Consider the following 23584-nt stretch of genomic DNA (forward strand, 5'->3'; position numbering starts at 1 on the left):
CTCCAAGTTTATTACCTATGGTTTTTCCTTTTACAAATGATTTTTCTTCCAGCCTTTGTTTGACTGGCTTCATCTTGTCATTTGGATCTCCTCCTACACATCTTCTCCTCAGAGTTGTCTTCCTTGACTGTTCAATCGTCCAGGTCATCCCCTTTCTGTCAGGACATTGTGCTGCAGTTATCTGCATACTTCCATCCCCATCAGTATTGTCTCTCCCCTGTCTTTTCCCATTAAAATCTAAACTTTTTGAGAGCCAAGGCCCTCTTCACTTAAAGCAGTACCTGAATGAATGAAAACTGAACAAATAAATAAAAGCCTTTTTATGAAAACTGTTGCGATTAGAAGTGTTTATGGCCTGACATGTGTTATCCAGGGAAATTGGTTTTCTTAATGAGGAAAAATACATATGGAGATACAGGGACTCTATTAGCTCGTTCACAGGCCTAGCTGGGCTGCCAAATTCCACTGGGTAAATGATGTTGAGAGCTTCTTGGGAGATGCTTCCAATTTCTGTTGATATTATGCTGGATCATTTTGAGATAAATTGTCAAAGATTTAATGTCATGATTTTAGACTATAAAATATTTTGGAATTTTGCTTCTTTTTCCTAACTACTTTTACCTAATGGTAGAATTCCACTCTTTTGACTTTTAAAGCTTTAATTTTTATGTTTAATTAAAAAAAATCAATCTCCACTGAAGTATAGGTTTAATTTTTCTTTGAGTGTTTCAGGGAGGTGCAGACTGAAATGAAATGAACATTCAGGAATATTCATATATTTAAAGATAAATTTTTGATTCAATCTTTTTAAATCACATATAGCCTTTTGATTTGTCATTTTGTTATTTTCTGTCATTAAGCTGCTATGTTTTCCTACTATCTGATCAATCAGTCTGTTGCTTCCTTGACGAGCTAACATTCTCTGTTGGATAGATTGTAAACAGAAATTAACTGGGGTTGCATAGGAGCTGCCCTCTTCCTGATTTATAGCTTCTTAGTTGGTTCAGGGGTGGTGGGTATCAGTAACTTGTATTGGGAGTAGGAATTATCACGCTCCAGGATAGAGTGGATGGATGAGTGATTTCTACTCTTAAAGATATTAACCAGATCCTTTCCCAAATAAAGACTAATAACTCAGATTTTTAAACAATCTTCATGACAGATGAGGGCATAGAGAAGAGTGCATCAACACTAATTAACAATGTTGGAGTGTATATTCTTCCTAACAGTGACTGATGGTCCTTGGAGTGCTATCTCTGCCCAGGAAGTGATGTTTTACACTGTGAGGTTCAAAGGTTACATTTTAATGTACCCTGTAAGTTGTGTTCCCTGAACTCAATGGAAATGTATTAGTAAAACAAGTAAATTTCAAGTTGAAAATTTACTGTTGCTCTCAATAAATTATCAGAAGGCTTTTAAAAGACTATTATTCTTTATTCTCAGTAATAGAGATGTGTGGGTGATGGCTATATGTCCAATTTGAGAAACATCATGGGGATTTACATAAATGTACTTGCTGTACTGTGATTCTTTTAAATCTTCAGAAATTATTATTTTATCTGGAGAGTAGCTATATGAAACTATAAAGTAGGTAGCACTTACTTTGATTCCCATTTTGAGGGATATATATCATCTTGTATAGAAGTTATCTATAATATAACAGTAAATGAGTGAGTCATTATTATCAGTTTAGGCAGCTTATAATTTATATAAACTCTTGACGATTTCAAAAGTTCGTTCTGTTTAAACATTGTAAATTAAAGCATTCTATCTCTCTCCCCATTCTTTTAATAATTTGGTTCTTTTTATAATCCCTAAGTGATAAATCCAAGTGTCCCTTTCAGATGAACCTGATATTTCTGCTTTTATTTTTATTTTTTTTTAACTTTTCCCTCTTTCTGTGCAAATTTGTCAAATAAAGCTATGATTATTTACTGACTGAAAGATGCTGGTAGCATTTCTGTATCCTGAATGAGAGAGTATTTTGATATATACACTTACATTCACATTCAAATTGTACAATTCACATTCCTACTCCACTTTCAGAACATGTGACCAGCATTTCAAGTTTCATTTGCTGGGAGGTTTCCTCAAATTAGATGCATAAGCTTGCAGTCAGACTGGTCATGATTGTTAATTCTTGGGGGAGCAAATGTCAAATGAGTGCTTTTCATAATATTAATCAAAGTTGACTTGTTGCAGTCATGTTATTGTGTCATTTCATAGTTAATTTTTGAGTTATGCTACTTCGAGCCATTTTCAACAGTGTTGTAGTTTACTTAACCTAACAAATATTAAGGTTTTTGTGGTTTGGTCTCATTTTGGTAGATGTGTATAAGTATTTTGTTCATAAAAATCTTTATAATTTTATAATTTCATCTTTGTCATGATAAAGTTTGTTTCTTACTTATATTTTCTTTACTGAGGTAATACTGGTTACAACCCTATACACGACCCAGACGAATAGCTTCACACTTCCTCCGAGGTGTGCGACCACACCATGCCGCCCACGAAGCATCATAGGCCTTTACCTGAAGCCACTGGGACCTCCTCACTTGTTCCTACTCCCGTTCTTCCTCCCTGACCAGCAGCCTGAATTCTGCAGTTGGATTTCTAGGGTTTGCTTTGGTTTAGTTTTTTCAGTCCCCTCCCCCCCATATATTCTTTTTTAGATTTATTTATTTATTTATACAAGTACTGGGTATGGTCAGAAGTGCGAGAGGGTGAGAGAATTCCCCAGAGCCAGAGCGGGGAGCAGAGCAGGCAGAAGGACCGAAGTACACTGCTGAGGGGAGCAGCGGGCGGCAGGAGAGGTCTGTGTACCATGTGGGACCCTCCTCCGGTGGCCGGGGATCGAACCGGCACTGCAGAGGCTGCGGGCCTCTTCACAGCCCAGCACTCAACTGCTGTGCCACCAGGGGAGGCCCCCCCACCATGTATTCTATATGAATGAAATCATCTGATAGAGAGAAAGTTTATTAAATGCTAAAGAAAGCATAATGTACCTTGTTTTTGTTTCTGTTATGATGAATCTCTGATTTTAAATTTCAGTAGAAATTATTAAACATTAATATTAAAGAAAACATTAAATTAAGAAACATAGCTAAAAATTTATTTGTAGCAAGGAGATTTGAAATTTTCATTTATGTAATTTAACAAACCCCCTTTAATTATTTATTTTAATTTATATCTGCTGTGATTGTGAAGAAATCCAATAGAGATTTAAAAAAGCACTAGAGGGCCTCCCTGGTGGCTCAAGGGTTAAGACACAACCTATGAAGCTGTTCGCAGCCACTGCAGCACGAGTTCGATCCCTGGCCAGGGAGAAACCCACATGGCAGAGCAGTCCTCTTCTGTCTCCCTGCTGTGCCCCTCAGCAGTGTATTTCAGTGAATCTGCCTGTTCTGTTCCCTGCTCTATCTCTGGTGAATCCTCTCACCCCCCCATACCTCTGGCCTGTACCCCAGTTCTTGTATGCATAAATAAATAAATCTTTAAAAAAAATTAAAAAAGCACTAGAGTAGGGGCAGAACACTTCAGCTTTCTTCTGGCTCTGTCATTTTGTCTAGATGTGTCACTTTTTTGTTTTTTAAAGATTATTTTTATTTATTTACACATACAAGGACTGGGGCACAGGCCAGAGGTACATGGGGTGAGAGGATTCACCAGAGACCGAGTGGGGAGCAGAACAGGTGGATCTTGAATCTACTGAAATACACTGCTGAGGGCCTCCCCGGTGGCGCAGCGGTTGAGCACTGGGTTGCGAAGCTGCCCGCAGCCTCTGCAGTGCTGGTTTGATCCCCTGCCACCAGGTGAGGGTCCCACATGGCGCGCAGACCTCTCCTGCCGCCCGCTGCTCCCCTCAGCAGTGTATTTCGTCACTCTGCCTGCTCTTCTCTCCCCTCTGGCTCTGGTGAATTCTCTCACCCTCCCACGCTTCTCACTGTACCCAGTGCTTGTATAAATAAATAAGTAAATCAATCTTTAAAAGTAAAAAAACTTTATAAAAAAAAAAAAGAAATACACAGCTGAGGGGAGCAGCAGGTGAGACAGGAGAGGTCTGCTGCACCATGTGGGATCCTGCCCCAGGACTGAACTCATGTTGCAGTGACTGGCAGTAGTTATAGTGCTGAGACTTAACCTCTTGCACCACCAGGGAGGACCTAGATGTGTTACTTTGGACAATTCATTCCATCCCATAAGATCATCCTCTGTACAAAATGAAGGGATTATACTAAGGAATTATAAACATCTTGTAAAATATGGTAAACATATTTATCGTCATACAATTTTAAGAGAGTTTAATTTTAACTTTATATGCAGCTCAACCTTGTCTTATCTTTCAGGGATGATTGATTAGGCTCATCTTATCATTCAGCTGTAAGATTTTTAAGAATCCATTTTCTATGTGAATGGATAGGCGCATGTACCTGATGATGATAGTGTTGGTGAGGACGGTGATGATGATGATAATGGGAATTAAAAAATAAGTCAGATTTATTGAATTCTTACTATTTTCTAGGTATATCTTGGAAATATGACCACTACTACCTCTCCAGGTATAAAGGCTACAGAAATGAAGAGATAGACAAAAATCTTTTCTCTCATCTAGCTGGCCCACTAGAGGAAGATAGGAAGTAAATAAAAAAAGTAAGAGATGTAATATGTTAAATGGTGAAAAGCACTGTGTTGATGGATAATCAGGGATGGGAGAAAAAGGAGGTGTTGACAGAGGGTGTGTTACAGTATAAAACATGGTAGTGGGGGGAAGTCTGAGAAGATTACATTTGAGCAGATACAGAAGGGAGGAGAGAACCAGCCAGATAGTGGATGAAGAACCAGGCAAGTAGAGGGAGGAGTAAGGCAAAGGTCCCACTAGTATTTTGGGTGTTTTTTTTTTTTCCTGGGAACTCCAAGGAGGTGTTTGTGTGCTCATGTCTGTGTCTGTAGCTGTATGCAGGGAATAGTGAATGAAAGGAATAGATGAAGTTAGATGTAAAGAGGAAATGATCTAGGAAGCGGACAGATGAGGAAAGACTTTGTAGGTTATTTAAAGGGCTTTGACTTTTACACTGTGTGAGGTGGAAAACCACCGAGGGATTTGAGCAGAGAGAAGTGACTTAACTTGTATTTTGAAAGCATCCCTATAGTGTTTGTTCTGATAATACATTATAGTGGATAAAATTGGAAGCAAAGTAAACAGAGAGAAGACTTTTGACATAATCTAGGTGAAAAATAATGGTGGCATGGACCAAGGTGATATCAGTGGAAGTAGTGAGAGGCCTTGACTTCTGGGTTTATTTTGAAGGTGGGGGTGATGGATTTTCTCAGAAACCTGTAGTGGAGCGTAGGCAAGAAGCAAGATAATGGTAAGATTTTTGGCCTCAGCATCTGGACAGCTGAGGTTCGATTTAATGAGATGAAAAAGCACGCAAGAGGAAAGATTGGGGGAGAAGATCAAAAGTTCGGCTTCGGACCTGTTAAATTCGAGGTGCTGTGAAGCATCTATGTGGGCTGTCCAGTGGGTAGCTGGATATATGCATCTGGAGTTCATTGGCAAGTCCAAGTCTAGAGATAAGTGCGAGTCAGCAGCACGCTGATGATACTGGAAGCCTGGAGACTGGGTGAACTTTCCACAGCAGCGAGTATGTGAAGAGATGGAGCCTTCAGCTCCAACCATGTCTTCAAGTTTGGGAAAGTGAAGAGATCAGCAAAGGAATTGCAGTGTGGCCAGGTAGGAGGAAAGCCATGGGTGTGCAGTGACCGGGAAGCCATATGTAAAGGGGTTTTAAAGAGGAGGGGGTGATGGACGATTGCGGACCAAGAATGGTGATGAGTTTAAGCACCGGAGAGGCAGTTGATGGTGCCCGTGGTGAGCAGGTTCACGGCACAGAAAGAGTAAGAGCTGAGCAGAGTGAGTTCCAGAGGGGAGGGAAGGAAGCACTTGGCAGATGGTGCTTGAGGCCCTGTGTGTATGTAATGCTGAAGGAAGTCAGGACCAGGGTAGCCGCTGGAGTGGATGTGGATCACACCTTGTGGGTGTTGTTTTTGAAGGTTGGAGACACCACAGCCTGCTTTCTGTTGATGGTGAGAGAGGCAAGCGAGAGGTTCTAAATACCTGAAGTTCTGAAATGCAGGTCCTTTTCAATTTTCTGAACTTGTTCTGTTGTTACAGTTTTGAGTGCTGGCGTCTCCATTTGTTTTCTGTTTGCTGCATTCGTTCTGATTAAGCGCAAAGAGCGTGAGGGGTGTGTGAGAGCCCCTCCGGTTTCTAGACTCCTTACAGAGGGGCTGAGGGACATGAACAAGAAGGAAAGAACTAGGCTGGAATTCTAGTTTCTGACTTAATTTAAAAAACTGCTAATTTTTGCTCTTTAAACTGATTCCTCTGAAAGCATCATCTTTTTAAGGGGAAACCTTACTCCCTTTTGAAATTGTATAGGCCCTCTATGAGGAGAGCTCTGTCCAGGCACCGCTATAGCCCCTGCCTTGCTTGCCGCTGCCTTTGGCGAAACATCCTAAGTTTGGTTTTGGTTAAGTGCTTATTAGGTGTCTAGTGACTAGCCCCGTCCCCAGCACACAGAAAGTGCTCAGTAAATACTTGTTGTCAGTGACTTAGAAAATTATTAATTCTTTACCTTGGTAAATGATGGAGCCGTGGACCTTTTGAGATGATAAAATGAAAATTCTGTTTTTTTTTTTTTTTTAACTTTTGTGAAACTCTGAGCCTACTCTTTTTACCAGGAGTTCAATAACAGCCTCATTTGATGTTTGAATTATTGCCACATAAGATCATGTAAAAAGCGTTTTATGTTACATACGTTGTTCATTTTTTCATTCAAAATTTGAATTTTAAAAAGATGAGAAATTGTATTTTCCCCTGTGGATATTTATTTTCTGGTGTGTTCTTAATGTCTTTAATGTGGAGAGACAGAACCGAGTGGTGGTTAAGGCACAGACTTGTAAGTCAGACCACCTAGGTTCAGATTGTCAACTGTGTGGTAGTAGTTAAGCTATTTACCCTACTTGTACCTCAGTTTCCTTATCTGTAAAGTGGGAATGATAATAGCACCTACCTCAGAGGAAAATTATTATAAGAATAAAATGTATCAAACCCCTCTGGAGCCACACCTTGTGCATGACGGGCACTCGGTGCATTGGTCATCACTGTTGTGTTCCCGCTTCTCTTCAAGTCCTGTCTTCCAGTTATGGGTCATGGGAAGAAGGATGACTAGGCATAAATGCACACTAAATATACATGTGTGTGTGTGTGTGGTGTATATCTATATGTGTGTATATATATAATTTAAGAATTTAAAAATCAAAAACTTTAAAAACTTTGTGACATGTCCAGGAAATACGTAAAAATGGTTAACATTTTGGTTATAATTAATGTCTGGAGACCAGCCTTCATTTTACTTATAGTTTAGAAGTCTATTTTTTTTTTTGAAACATTATTTAAATTCAGTTGATGGAGGGGATAGAATTTTGATATCCAGTCTGAATGGTGAAAGCTGTTATACAGTTGCCATGAATTTTTATCTCAAGTTTATTTTGCTGTGTAGACATGTGTCTAATAAAAAAAGATGCTGCAAAAACCATCGTTTGAGTCTGAATGTGCTTCTGTTTTTGGTTGAGGTATAAATGTTATTTCTGGCTGTGTCCTTCATACTTAGCTCTTCTTACAACAAATGGAAAGGCCTTGATTGTGCCTGGGGGAATAGTTAATGCACAGTGGACATATGGTGGACAAAAGCCGAGTCTAGTAAATGAAATAAAATTATAAATGGTAAACCTGTGAGTGCTTACAGAGTCTGGGAGCTATGAAAGATAGGGTATTGTTTGAGATTAGCAGATTTTGTGTATAGCACAAAAATGATAATTCTTTTCTTGGCTTGTTGTGTTGTATATATTTCTATAAATCTGCTTGAAAGATCTGCTCTCATCTTCTGTAAAAAACATGTTTGTCTTTTATTTATCTTTCTGTAAACTTTGTAATGTGACTTTGATGTCAACAATAGAGGTTGATGATCTCACATGTTGGGAGAGTTACTGCTCATTTGATTGGGGGCAGTTAATTAGCATTAACCCAGAACAGCTCTTGGGCTTTATGGATTTGAGCATTGTATGTGGTTGCACTGCTCCAGCGAAAGGTTAAGTATTAATGGAAAATGGTCACAGCCCTTTTACTTAAAGAAAACATGTTCCTTGTAAGTTTTCTTTTGATTTTACTTTTACAGTTACATTGAATGTCTTCATTCATTTAGCCATCCATAAAGCAAATATTGTTGCACATGCAGTGGATAATAAGTCTTTTTAAGACTACTTGTGTGGTATGTCACAGATCATTAACTGCAAGTAACCACCTGAGTTGAGGGAAGCCTGGAAGCATCATTATAGTGAAGTAAGCTTTTATTTAGGTATCACTGCAGCACACTGATTTATAGAAATGTCACCCATTGCCACTGTGAAAATATATTTTCATTATCATTCAGGGAATGGTAGAGATTAACTGCTATAGACTGTTAAAGAGATATATTGCTAATAATGAAAACAAATAAAAACCGGTATTACTGTAGTCTGTATTTTAACTAATAGTTTAAAGAGTTAATTATGTGATTAATAAGGCTAAATTAGGTGGTTCTTTAGATGTTTTCAAATCTGTGTATTTTTCTGTATATGTGTTAAATCAAAGGCATGTTCTGAGCTTTCCCTAATTTGAAATATCTTTAAATTAAATAACATGGAGAGACAATAACAAACTTAATGTACCTGTTTAACACTGTCGATGTGTAAAGTAGTAAGTTCTAGGTGAGCACATGGCTGCTATGCGAATCATGAGCCCTGCCTTCAGGAAGCTTCGATTCTTGTTGTGGGAGTAAGATCACAGTGGTCAAGAGGCAGAGGACAGGTAAGAGTTTGTTGCTGTGTCATCAACAGGAGGGCGAAGTTGTCAAGTAAGGATCAAGTGAAATGTGGAACTCAAACTGAGTCTTTGCAAAATTAGTAGAGTTTGGATGTATAAGTGGGAGTACTGATTTTAAGGCAAAAATGTAAACATTTTAAGATAAATTAGAAATTTAGAGAAAAGTTGACAGAAATTTATTACCTCACCGTCATGGAGGCTGTAAGTCCAAGATGACGGCGTCAGCAGTGGGTTCCGCTGACTTGGCTTGTTGATGACTGTCTTTGCCCTCTGTCTTCACCTGGTCTTTCCTCTGTGTCCTAATATCCCCCGATTGTGACAGGGCAACCCCAAAGGGAAATGGGTGTGAGTCCTCACCTGTGCACTTAAAAAAAAAAAAAAAACAACTCAGGACGAGACCCAAGAGCAGGCACACAGAGAAAGCTTAATAAAAGGTTTATTTAAAAGGGAAATGAAAGGAGAGAGAGAAAGTGAGCGCGTGTGTGCTCTCTAAATTCATTTTTTTTGCATGTGTAGTCAGTGGTTTCAGCACCATTTGAAAGTCCTCCTAATGGTGACTACTGTTCTTGGAGCGCTGTCTCTGCCCAGGAAGCCATGTTTTACACTGTGAGGTTCAAAGGTTATTCTTACCTATTACTATTTAAATATGAAGATGGAATTGAGTGGTATTAGTTAATCTGGGTTTTAAAATTTACGATGAAGGTCATTATTGGATTTTTTTTTTTTTTTTTTAGCAATTTCTTACCTTGACTGTGAGGATAGACTTCAGAGCTTGCAAGTTGTAATGCAGCTTGACCAGAGAGCACTGATCACAGGTTGACCAGTGCTGTTCTGATGTGGGCATAATTCTGATATGGGCGATAAGTGAGACCCCCGTCCTTTGTAGAAGTTAGAAAGAAATGAGCTTGAGCCGATTAGAGCGTCTTATCACTTGGTGCCGTTGTCCTTTCTGTCTCTCCTTATGCCTTTGTAGCAGCTTGACGTTCTTGTGGGCACTGGCCTGTTTCTCTCTGTGGTGGCATTGTAGTAAGCCAGCATGGCTCAGCTGGAAATATGTTTCTCAAAATTTCCTTCCCAGTGTTGCTCTGGTTAAGCATTGGTCACAAGAGCCATTCGGTGCAGATTTGCAAGTTGAAAGTGACGTGCCTTTGACTCTGAGGGTCAGCGCTGAGCACCAGGCACTGTGGCAGCTCAAGCCATGTCACTGATTTACTAGCTCACCGTGTAGGAGAGGCATTGCGTGAGGACTGGCAGGTCCCTAGTTCCTGCCAGGTGTCTCCATTCAGCTCCTCTGAGCACTTGCTCTGCATGTGCAGCTGTCTAGGAAGGGTGTGGGTCTCACCCCTGGCATCAGGGCTGGTGTTGGGGAGGGACAGATGTGAATTCTAGTTTGTGCCAGTTCCTGTTCTCACAGGTTGGTTGCTCTTGTGGATTTCATTTATCTCTTTTGGTTCTAGCTCATCCTTGCTGTTCCACTTAGTACCCACTCTTGTTAGCCTGTAGCCTCCCTGACTGCTGGACTGACTGACCCACGGTGTCTTTAGGTCCGGGACTGGATGCAGAGGCAGCAGCCTGCCCCTGCTGTGACAGCTCCTGCAGTCTTGTGAGGTCCCACCCTTCTGAGATGTCCATTTTTGTTGTCACCTCTGTTGCCCCTAATGGATACACTATGTCTGTTGCATGGCCCTCTAGAAACCTTTTACATTAGATCCTGAATTTAGAAAGTTATTTCTATTAGCTCTTTTTAATTTTGCAAGAATTGTTCTCTTTCTCTTCTACACTTGGCACCTTTTCCTTGTTTTTTGTTAGTGCTGCTGTGTATTCTCATCTTTAGTATTTCATTTGTCATCTCACTGATATTTTGAATGTTAAGAAATTTAGTTTAGGTTAAAATACTTGATTTAGATTAAAATATTGTATTTAAATATTAGTTTTAAAAATATTTAAACAGACTTAACAGTCTTTTAAAAACAATTGATTTTTTTTTTAACCATAAAGACCCATTTAACAAGAGTGAGCTGGAAAGTGTACAAAGAAACCACAAGAATTACATGTGAATGGCTTAGAGGGAGACAGAGTGTCATTTTAAATCAACACTGCAGCAAAGGCATAGTAAGAAGTGTTTGACAACCAAAATTCAGACATATTTTGAAACTTTTTTGTAGACCTATAATGTAATGTGATGTGATTAATTATAAATTAACTCTAAAACTTTTTTTTTGGGGGGGGGCTTTAAAGTTTCATCACCTCTGTCAGTATCAGGGGGTCCTTAATTGGAACTGATTTCAATGTCTTTATTTTCATCATAGTTATTTAATATCACAGGTGTAGTATATTTTGAATTTTGAAACTGACTTTTAGTTGTAAATAGACAGATTTATTTGTAGCTATTCAGGTTAATTGGTGCCACTTTGGCACTTTAGGATTTTATTATAATGCTTTATTTCATTCTGAAGCACTTATGTATAAAAGGTAATGTAATAAATATTGAATGAATTAAAATTTAATGAATTTAAAATATGATTAAATTTTAATAAAAATATTGTTAAATGTTAGTGGAGTGACTTTACAGCTTCCCTTTTCAGATAGCTTTTTTGGTGTAAACTCTTAATGTTTACTGTTTCAGCTTCATAGAACATATTGCATCTGTGAAATATACTTCTCAGGTTTAATGTTAAGAAGCACCACGTGTTGCATTGGAATGTATTTTACAGTGTTTCACTTAGTAGCACACCCCAGTAAGATAAAGATTGCTAGTTTGAAGTCAGATAGTCTAGATTTGGGGGTTTTGCTATGGATATTTGTTTCCTCCTAAATCAGAAAATTTTCAGTTAAACTTCCACCGAAACTATTTGCTTTTCAAAGGTAGATCTAAATTTCCTTAGGAGATAGAGCTATTCTGTATAGAAACAGTGAGTCTTCTGAAAATGAATATCACAATGTGGAGTTTTAAAAACCTTCAGTAGTGATTATTAAATACTATTTTAGAATTTTCTGTAATTCAGGATTAGCCAAAAAGTACAGAACAGTCATTTCAGTCTTAACAAAACAAAAACAAGTAAGTATTTAAACTAACTTATCAATTGAATCTATTTTAATTTCTGTAAAATAGTATTTTTTGGTTTAAAACTGAACACCAAAGAAGTTTTCTGTGAGGAATTGTATTTACTTGTGCCTTTTCCTTAAGTAGAGGAAGCATTTTTTTTTTTTTTTTTGGACAGTTGTCTTATTGTTTATGTTTGGCTTGACATATTGGGCTAGCACCATCTTCTGAGAGTTTGCTACATTACAGTTTAATATTTAAATCTAAGGGAAATTTTATAATTGTGAAAATGCTTTCATTTTTGTGATAATTTGAACATTTTTCTTAAAATCAGTTTGGTTAAAATGCATTTTGATGATCATAAATAACTAAATTTGAGTTTCATTTTGCTTTATGTGTTGTAAACATTTGCATACATTGTTTCCTCTTACATTTTATTTATTTATTTATTTTTGAAGTAGCATTTCCTTTTTTTTTTTTTTTTAAAGATTTATTTATTTATTTATACAAGCACTGGGTACAGTCAGAAGAATGGGAGGGTGAGAGAATTCACCAGAGCCAGAGCGGGGAACAGAACAGGCAGAAGGACCGAAGTACACTGCTGAGGGGAGCAGCGGGCGGCAGGGGAGGTCTGCGCGCCATGTGGGACCCTCCTCCTGTGGCCGGGGAGCAGCCGGGGATCAAGCCGGCCCTGCAGAGGCTGCGGGCAGCTTCGCAACCCAGCGCTCAACCGCTGCGCCACCCGGGAGGCCCTCCTCTTACATTTTAAAGTATTTGTTCACTTATTCATTCATGCATGCCTTGGCTTTACCAAGTACCATAGTAGGAGAGACAGTATTATAGTGTTATCCCAGAGTAATGTGCTTGGTGACAAGGGGACTTTACAGCAGAAGTATTGTCTTAAGGAATATGCAGGAATGTAGCATACAGAAGGGCAAGAAAGGGCAGTCCAGGAAGAAGTGTAAGGTTGAGGAAAGGCTCAGAAGCTAGGAAATAGTCAGATACAGGGGAAACTTAGAGCATTTTCTCAAAGCTGAAGCATAGGACGCAAGGCAGGTAGGGTTTAAGGAGGTGGGTTTTTTAGAATAGCTATAGAAAGCCACTAGCAGTTTTAAAGCAGAAGAGTGATTTGAGCAGTGGTTTAGAACAAGGGTCAACAGTCTTTGGTCCATGACTTTTTCTTGTATGGACCACTTTTTAGAAATTTTTTTTGAAAGTGTTAAGTGGTTGAAAAAGAAATAAAAAAAAATAATATGAAAGTCAAATTTCATTGTCCATAAATAGTTTTCTTGGAACAGAGCCATACTCATCTATTTATATCTTGTCTATGGCAGGTTTTTTTTTTTTTCTACAATGGAAGAGTTTAAGTATTTGCTACAAAGCTTCTATCACCTGCAACACAAAAAATGTTTATATGAGCCCTTACAGAAAACGTTTGTCAGCACCTGATCTAAAAACACCAATTAAAATGGAGAGACAGTAAAAATGGATAGAAAAGCAAGACTCAACTATCTGTTGTTTATAAGAAACCCACTTTATTTATTTTAAATATAATTGATAGATATTTTACATCATTGTTCAGTTTTTTACAATGTTTGCTTTCTCCTCTCAGGTGTAGTCCCCATAGAATTCCCACCACCAGTTCACCCATACACCATCACCATAGTCTCTTGTGTTCTTCCCTCCCCTGCAGAATGTTTCTGATTTATAGTTGCCTGTTAATTTTTTTTTTGTTATTATTTCCCCCCAATCTCTTATTTGGTTCCCCTATATTCCTCCTGTAAGTGAAACCATCCAATATTTTTCTTTTTCCTTCTAACTTATTTCACCGAGCATGATCCCATCCAGCTCCATCCATGTTGCTGCAAATGGCATAGGCTTATCTTTTTGATTGTTTAATAGTATTCTGTTGTGTATATATGCCACATCTCCTTGATCCAGTCATCTATTTTTGGGCATTTGGGTTACTGTATAATAAACAGTGCTGAAATAAACATAGGGGTGCAGGTATCCTTTTGAATTAATGTTTTTGTGTCCTTTGGATAGATTCCTAGGAATGGAATTGCTGGATCATATAGAAACTCTATGTTTAGTAGGTCAAGAAATCTCCACACAGCTCTCCGTAGTGGTTGGACCAGTTTGCACTCCCACCAACAGTGCAGGAGAGTTCCTTTTTCACCACATCCTCACCAACATTTGTTGTTGCTAGTTTTTTTGATATGTGCCATTCTTACTGGTGTGAGGTGATATCTCATTGTGGTTTTGATTTGCATTTCCCTAATGATAAGGGATGCTGAACAATTTTTTTTTCATATTCCTGTTGGCCATTTGCATTTCCTCTCTGGAGAAGTTATCTTTTTAGCTCTTCTGCCCATTTTTTGACTGGATTGTTTACTTTGTTTTTGTTGAGTTGTGTGAGTTCTTTGTAGATCTTTGTGATCAACCCCTTTTCAGTTGTATGGAGTGCAAAAATATTCTCCCAATCAGTAGGGTGTCTCTTTGTTTTGGCTAATGTCTATAAGAAATTAACTTTAAATATAAAGCTATACTTAGGTTAAATGGAAAAGGATGGAAAAAGCTCTAGTCTGCAAATTCAATTCTAAAGAAAGTTAGGATAGCTATATTAATATCGGAAGCAAGGAATTTAGTTCCTGCAGGTATGAAGGAAAACATTACATAATTTCAAAGGCAAAAATGTCATTGCAAAATTGGTGAGATAATCCTAAATGTATATAAGCCTAATAGAAGTAAAAAAAAATACAGCAAAAAACTGATAGAACAGAAAAGAGAACTAGACAAATTCACCTTTGCAGCTGAGGCAGCAGAGTTTCTCTCAGTTCCGATGAGAGATAACATGTAGACCAATTATGAGTTACCACTCAGAAGACATGAACATCAGCTAGTAGGACCTAATTGACTATGGAACATTCCAATTGACAATAGCAGCGTACATGTTGCTTTTAAGGGCACATGGGACATTTACCAAGATAGACCATATCCTGGCCTATAAAAACATTCGTATAAATTTAAAAGATCTGAATATTTTCTGACAATAATAGAATTAAAAGTAGAACTCAATAACAGAAAGATATTTTTAATATCCCTTACTATTTTGAAATTAAACAGTTCATTTCTAGATAACCTACAGGTCAAAGGGGAAGTCATTAAAAATTATGTTGAGCAAAAATGAAAACATCACATATCAAAATTGTTGAGATGCAGCTACAGCAGTTTTTAGGAGAAATGTTTATCAAGATTAAATGCTTATATTTGCAAAAAAAGAAATTTTCAAAGTTAGTGCTCTAAACTTTCACCTTAATAAAACAGAACATTAAGGGCAATTTAAACCTAAAGCACATAAAAGGAAAATGTAAGGTAAAAGTAGAAATAAAAAGCAATAGAGAAAATTGTGAATTTTAAGCACAAGTATAGATTTGTGTAATCACAGCTATAAGTAGTGTAGTTTTACCACTCTGAAAAAATCTTTCGTGCTACCATTTTAGAGTAACATCTGCCCCCTGGAACTGTTGATCTGTTATTCTTCATTATTGTAATTTTGTCATTTCTGTATTTTCAATCTACAGGGACTCAAAATGCTTGCTGGATGGAGTATAAATTGATGCAATCACTTTCAAAACAATTTGGTATTCTATTAAGCTGAACATTCATACACTATATGATTCAGTGGTTTTACTCTGCTATGTGTCTCAAACAGACTGCTACAAACGTGTCGTGTCATGTATTAAGAATAATCATGATGCTTCTCTGTTACTAATAGCTAGCAATTGGAAACATCCAGGGAGGGATTCCTTCACTTGGTGAAAAGATGTATAAATTGTGTATGTTCATAGTAAGGTGCATTACATGGCAATGAAAATGGAAACTATACTCTTTGTCTTGGTTATTGCTTTACCCACATCGGTAAGGCAAGTACCGTAAAGCACAATAGAAACTGAGGAAAGGGGGGGACACTTGACAAAGAAATATAAAAACTAGTACATAGGAAAAGTGTTAAACCTCATTGAAGTTTTTAAATTCACACCACAAATTAGTTTCATTGATGGCACAATTTTTCTTGATTTGTTTGTGAAACATAGTGACTTTTTGGAAGTCATATTTCTTAAGAATGTTGGTTGAAGAATCTGCAAAGTCCAAGTCAAGTTCTGGTACTTCTTTATTTCTTGCAATAGCAGTTGTTCTAATACAGTGTGATTTACTGTGGCATCACAGAAAGACAGCATTAGAGAGTGTGCATGGCGGGTGAAATTAAACACATGCTCACAATCAAATTAATGTATTTCATCTGTCTTCAACTAATAACAATCTGTCATGTTATCTATCTGAGTAGGGGCATAAACAGTTTATTTTGTGTTTGGAGTAACTTCCTGGAGGTAGTTAATGTGACAAGTAGTTTGTTTGAATTGAGTATAACCAGATCAACACTCTAGATGTTTCCTTGATAACCTAAAAATTACTGTGAAAATCTCTACAAGTGCTATATTTGTATTTTTCTTTTACTTCTTTAATTTAGACTGTGACATATTTTACAATCATTTCACTGAGATGATCCTGTTTTTGCCATGACATATGGACTGCGGGGCACAAAAAGTTTATGCTTTTAATACTTTCTTTATATTGACAGGAAATAGACATTAATAATATAATTAATTATCATAGTATAATACTTTCCCTTTTTTTAAAAAATGAAGTAATACATTCGGACTTGAATAAAAAATTAATATTAGTGAATATGTTCTTCTAGCATGTTGAAAAAGGGTAACTTAGGAAAATAGGATTTTGTTAAGTCTCAGGTCAATGTAAAAAGCACAGTAGGCACTCTATTGTAATATTTTTCAGAGTTTTAATATTTTACATCGTGTCTGATTTTTCCGCTGCATTACACTTGGTACTGTATCTTTCAAGTCAGTTCTGTTTTTTATGTTAGTGACCCTGTAGATAGATGCAAGGGGAATCCCAAAAAGGGTGTCTGAATGTACACGTAGTACTTGAAAGGAGAAGGTATTACGTACTTGGCTTATTAACATTCGTCTGTGTTTTAGAAGTCAAATTTATACATAATTTTAAGTGCATGTAAATCAAGTCTAATAAGTTAAGGAATTTTCTTGTCATATTTGGCCTAATCATGATGGATCACTTTTAAACATTATATAATTTCACAATTTGTATAAACAGCTGCAAGTACTTTGTAAAGGATTTTATGTAATCAAGTATACAGGCAAAGAGTGTCTTATTTTATAAGGCCAATGGGTTCAGTTTTATGATTTATTGTTATTAATGACTGCTTTTAAAGTACTCATAAATATTAATTAGCTATAGAATTGTTCACTTTTTAAATAATAATTAACATTTAAAGTTTGTCTTTATTCTTTTCATTAAAACTCTAAATAAGGGTTCGCTAAATAAAAGTTCATCCGCAAAACTTCTGTTCTTTCTTCTCTGCCAGACCTAACTGGTGAGGAATCGCGTGGCTGCGTGGAATCTTCCCCTGCTGATGACTGGTGTTGGGAGTTTGGTTGTTCCTCTGAGCCCCAGGTTTTTTTGTGTGTGTGGAATTAGAATAGGATGCTTCTGTTTACTTATTTGTCAGGATTGTTATGAGGCTTAAAGTGTTTTGCAAATTTTGAGACACTTTAGGTTACTTCAGAAGTCTCCTAGGGTGACTTCTCTACCTCGGCTTTTGCCCTCCTACAGCCTTCCTTGTGGAAGGAGCCAGAGTCTGTCCCTCCTGTCCTAACTACTTTTGGTGTGGAAGCATCCTGAGCGGCGGGGGTGGGGGGTGGGGGATGGGGTGGGGGTTGTGGGGGGTGGGGATGCCGGGGGTGGGGATGCCCTGAGACTACTGGCTTCGTTTTTATTTGCTTTACTGTTTGCTGTTGTTTTTGTGGAAATAAATTAATACATTGTTTTCAAGTAGAGCAGATTTTTCAAAATGCGCAGCTCACACTGCGCTTGTGGCCGAGACCCTCAGGTGGCCTCAGGTGCTGAGCCTGAATCCAAGTCTGCTAGGGCACATCCCTCTGTGTGTACCTTTTCTGGGTTGTGTCCCAGCCACTGTAACACTTTCTCTTCTAGCTTTCCCATCATTTGGTTGGCTTATCATCATCATTTAGATCTCTGGTCAGAGGTATATAAACTTGTCCTAATTGTTATGTTGGTTTCTGTCATGCTCTGTCACTCTCTGGCTGATTACTTCCCCTCCTCCTTTTCAGATCATAACTGTGGCATTGCCTTGTGTGCTTGTTTACTTGTTTGTCATCCTTCGCCCTCATCAATGTGAGAATAAGAATAGTGTCTGTGTTGTTCTCTCAGTGATAGGTTGCGCTTAGGATAGCACTTGATACGTGATAGGATGCTTCTGTTTATTAAGAGATAAATAATAAAAATAATAAAATGTTTTTTAACCTCTTTTAAGGAAGTGCACGGACCATCTTTTTTTTTTTTTTTTCCCCCAACCTTTGAGTTTTGCAACTGTATGGTTAATCAGAATCATCGTTGTATTAAGTTGGCTGTAGTATCTTTCAGGATGAAGCTGCATGTACATAAGTATAAAACTTGTTGCTGGCAAGAGTCTCAGCAATTTCAACACCCATTAGATTATCCTCTAATGCCTTAGCCTCTCAGTTCCCTGAATTGTTTACCCCAGTCATCTTGCCCGCTGCCTGCACTAGTAGGGTTTTCCTGAAGCCCTTCGGCACTGGTTCTGCACTTCTCCATGACATCAGTGTCAGCTTCATGCATCTGAATCTGATATCTGCTCCCTTCCCAGTCCTCATCCTATAGTGATCCAAATCCAGTAATTTTTAAACTTACATAAGATCTTAACATCATTTCATCACTTTCATTTTTCATTTTATGGAACCCCCCCCTCCTACCCAACATACAGTCAGTCCATGCTTTGCCCTTACAATCTCTCTTTCACATTTACTTCAGGTCCCTTACATTTATATTCACCTTGCCTGCCCTTCTGCTCAGTTATTGCACATGGTGGGGAAACTCCAGCTCTACTTAAATCAAAGTCACTATCTACTTACACCCCACCCACGCAGCTGAATGTAGTTGGACCAACACCTGCAATATGCCATGTCTCATTTCAGGTCCAGCTTAGCTATCTTCAGGTGATTTCTCTCTATCTTTCACATTGCAGTCAAATCCACTAGGACATCCTACTCACTTTGTATTCCAGACTTCCAGTGAGGCTGTGCCCACTTTTCACCATCTCTACTGCTGTCACTCTTGTCCAAATGACCATCTTCTCCCTCCTAGATTTTTATATTAACCTGCTCAATGACTTTTTTACTTTATATTTGACTCTAATTTATTTTCAACTAAGCAACTCAGATGACCCTTTTAAAAAGTATGTCAGAATATATCGGTTTTTTTTTTTCCTTACAACTGCACAGTAACTTCTCTCTTATAGTGCCTTTTATGTGTGATCTGGTTTTTTAAACCTCATTTCCCACTCTTACTCTTGATTGCTAACTTATTTCAGCCACTCTAGCCTCTGCCTTTTCTTTGAATCTGTTAAGATAACCCTTTGTTCTTACAGTTCCACCTTCTTGCAAGGCATTCCCCCAGATTTCCTTGTTCCTTCGCCTTCCTAAGGTCTTTGACCCACCTGTTTAAAGAGTTGTTCCTGTCATGCGCCCTTCAACTTTTTCCATAAAATGTGTTTATTATGCTTGTTGGTCTCTTTCCCTTCACTAAAACATGAGCTCATTGTTATATCTGCAGCCCCAGGACAATGCTTGGCTAAAGCAGGCACTCAGTTATTTGAATGAATGAGTGAGTGAATGAATGAATGAATGATCAATTTAGTGGTTATCCATTGGAATCGTTAGAATATATTTAACAGGGTGTAGTGTGGTTGAAGTAAAATTGCATGTCTGCAATATTAATGTCTTTGTGCTTCAGTTACTTAGACATTGGAAGGAAATCCATCAAAATGTTAACTTGTCTCTTGTTAATGACATTTTCAATTACATTTTCATGATTGTTCTCCTGAATATTTGGGATATGAGCATGTGTTGTCATTAGGAAAATTTAAGTCCATTTCTAACAATGAAATACGAGAACTACAACAGAATATTCACCGAAGGACAGAAGGAAATGGAATCACCAGAGCAGCAGGCATGTTACTACTCTTACAAAGATGGGTACTAGAGAGTCATTTTAAGGATGCTGTTAAAAAACAGAAGAACAAAAATATTTTTACCAGTATCTTACCATGTTTTCATCTTCACAATTTACGTTCCTCTATTATTTAGAATGAAGTACTGTAGTCACTGGGCTCTCATAAGTGTTCCCTCTAAAAATCTAACACAGCACAGGGAATCCTTGTAGGGCATTTTTATCTGCGGTCTCACTGGTTGGAATCTCAGATATATAAAGGGAATTATTATTAATGGTCTTTGATGTTCATCATACTTTAATATTCATAATGATTACTGGAGAACCTAGATTATATTTTCTTCATCTTTTTCTCATTGCTTGTAGAATAGGTACTTAATAAATGTTGAATAAATACTTTTTTTTCAATTGACCAGTGTTAATATTAATCTCTCATGGATACCTTTATTATGGGGAAAAAAAAGACTTTGGCTTCATATTAAGTCGCTCAGTGTTAGGGATAAACTTAGTTGATCATTAGGGAGCTGAGAGGTAGGGTGGAGTGGAAAGGGAGGAAGGAGAAAAACAGAACTGTGGGCTGTTCCATTGGAAAAGACAAATGCACATACATTAAATGACAAGTTTCATGTTTGGACAGTGATTTCATTGGGGATTCCCCCAGTGATTTGTTCCTGCTCTTATTGAATTAAGAAAGTATTTTAGCTTCAATATTATGACAAACTAGATGTATAAATGTTAGTGTTAATAGCTTAGTATTTTAGTCTTTTGCAACTTGATGCCTGTGGTATCTGGACATTTTTTTGCCTATTCTTGTAAATAAGGTCTCAGTGATGTTTAAGGAACAGAAACTTTGTGGCTAGAAAAGAAAAAAAAAGCTTCATATTATCCAAGGTAAGCAATATAAATGGGGCTCAGGAATCTTCCCCTAGATCAAAAATCTCCTAGAGAAAGATCTCTGGAACCTACCAAATAAAGACCTTCAACATAATTTTAAATAAAGCCTTTTATGTAGCATGCAAGAATTTTTCAGTTGACAATCAATTGCCACTATTATGTAGGCTTACTAGATTTGCAAATTTACAAGTTTTTATAAGTCAGTTGGGTCCCTTCCTCAGGAAATCAGTTTAAGTTTTTTTTCCTATATTGACTCAAAGAGCCTAGTTGTCCTTAAATCCTGTGACTATATTTGCCTTATAATTTGACGGCATTGAGTCAACACCCTAATGGGGTCTGTAATGTTGTAAAAAGGGAAACTGTTCAATAAAGGATCACATTTGAAAAAAACAGACTGTGCTGGATAAATCCAGCATTGGATGTGGGCACTGTGCTTTGCTTTAAGGCCCCTACGACTGTTCAAGGAACTTTGCCTATTACTTACAAAATGGACAACTGAGTTGTATCTTTGTGAAATTACGCCATGGCTGTAAATAACATACGTACACAGTGAAAGGTTGATTATGTTTTAACAGAAAGTTACGTATTTGTGTTAGCATTAAAGTTCATAGTGATTATAAAACTATTCTGATAATGCAATTGAACTGCTTGGGTAAGCGCATCTTTTCATGAATCACTATCTCTAAACATGTTATTTTAAGTAGATTTTTTGGAGTACTTTCAATGTGTCTGAAGCTATATAGAAAATAATAGTGATTGTTTTCAGTTTTTGAGCCCTTATTTTCCTGTCATGGATTAATTCTCAAAGAATCCTGTATAAGTTAAATATATTTGTTATTTCCAGTGTTTAGTTCTGGAGACTATGGCAGGAAGAAGTTAAATAGCTTGACTGGGATTACATAACTAGTATCTAAGGGGGATATAGTATTGGGAAATTAGTCAAATTTAAATATGTTAAAAATGTATTGATTGATTCTAATGTTAAATTTTATTCTCTGTTTAATGCTTTTCTAGTTGATTTGGAACATATGCGAACAGTGAAAACCGAAAAGCACTTACGGTTTTGCCAGGAAAATGGTTTTAGTAGCCACTTTGTCTCAGCAAAGACAGGCGACTCTGTAAGTAAAATAATGAATACTGAGTGTTCTAAGTGACATTTTGCTTTTATTTACTAAGATTCTAAGAAGTATACTTCTATTACTTCACATTTGAAGCAAATTAGTTCTTATTAAAGACATAACATGTTTTCGATGATCATATTCTGTTTATATTTTGTAATTCACTTAGCATAGCTTTATGGTCATTTTGGGGAATTTAAAAATACAAGAACTAAAAAGAATATGAATCACCTGTAATCTCCTACTCATAACCTCTGATCTTTTCCTGGTGCTGGTGCTAGCAGGTTGCAGCTCCTGGGGGCCTGCTCTGTGACAGGTGCTGTACTGCTCTGCTCGCCTCTCTCTTCTAGATGAGCCTTAGATGGCTGGTGCAGTGGGCTCCAGCACCCCACCTCTGCCTGCCACTCCCCGGCACAGGATTGTCCTCAGCTGTCACTGCCGCAGTTAGCCCACATCTCCATAGCGGGCATCCTAGTCGCTGGCCGCCAGCCTCTCTCTCCAGCTCACTCCCTTGATGCCTCCACCTGTCCTACAAGACATAGATCCCAACACCTTTCCTCTTACACCCTCGTTGTTCATCAGACGCCCTTGGGAACAGCTGACTCTGGGTGAAGCCAAACCCCTACCTTTCTGTGGCTGCACCCAAGTATTTGAACATGACTGAAGAAAACTGCAGAGGCATGCGGGAGATTTTCCGGAACTTTCACGCTCGCTCCCTACAAGTGGCCCCTTTGTACAGTGCAGTGATTCTACCACGTCTGTAGTCCGTGGTCTGGTGCCCTCTCCTAGATTCCATCGTTTCTCCTCTCTCCCTCATCATCAGGTCCTCCCTGCCCGTTCTGTCCGGTGATCGCCTTGTTTCCTGTTTGATTAGAAAGTGGAGACAGGCGGATGAGCCCGTCCACAGACTCCTGCCACCGCTTCTTCCCCATCCTCCCCTCTGCCTGTGGCCTCTGTCTTCCCCTCCTCTGTGGCTGCCGTGGGGTGAGCCACCTGTGCCGTCACTTGGGTGACTTCCCTGCCGGTGCTAGTCCCATTTTTCTTGCCTGCTAGTTGCTGTGGCTTAGCAGTTCTCTCTTGCCAGCCCCTTAGCGCTTCCTGTCTACAGGATTATCCTACCAGCATACAAAATAGTGTGACTTATCTTAAAAACAAGAAATCTCTTGGTCCCACAACTTGCCATAGCTATTGGCTTCTTTCCCATGGACTTTTTGAAAGTATTGTCCGCAGTCCTCTGCTCCCAGTTTCTCCTGGTCAGTTCTGGAATTTTGCCCCCAACAATGTTGCGGGTCCCAACCTTGTCCCCAAACTGCTTTATCAGGGTCACCAATAATCTCCTTTTTGCTATATCCAATGTTGTTCTTAGTCCTCCTCTTACTGGATTTAGTTACAGCATATAAAATAGTTGATTACCCTTTCCTCTTTGAAATACTTTATTCATTTAGCTTCTAAGAG

General features: G+C 38.1%; 1 protein-coding gene across 2 annotated transcripts in view; it reads left to right on the forward strand.

Annotated features, from left to right (window-relative positions):
• The window catches only part of RAB28 (RAB28, member RAS oncogene family), a gene marked incomplete at both ends in the record, with an annotated part of 55206 nt that overhangs the window by 23383 nt on the left and 8239 nt on the right, over positions 1 to 23584 (forward strand). For both annotated transcript variants that reach the window (XM_084233503.1, XM_084233504.1), the window contains one exon: positions 22026 to 22129. In XM_084233503.1, coding sequence (XP_084089629.1) covers positions 22026 to 22129 — 104 coding nt within the window. The remainder of the gene's footprint in view (positions 1 to 22025; positions 22130 to 23584) is intronic.

Source organism: Talpa europaea (assembly GCF_964194135.1).
Source record: "Talpa europaea genome assembly, chromosome: 5".
In the NCBI taxonomy this organism is placed as follows: domain Eukaryota; kingdom Metazoa; phylum Chordata; class Mammalia; order Eulipotyphla; family Talpidae; genus Talpa; species Talpa europaea.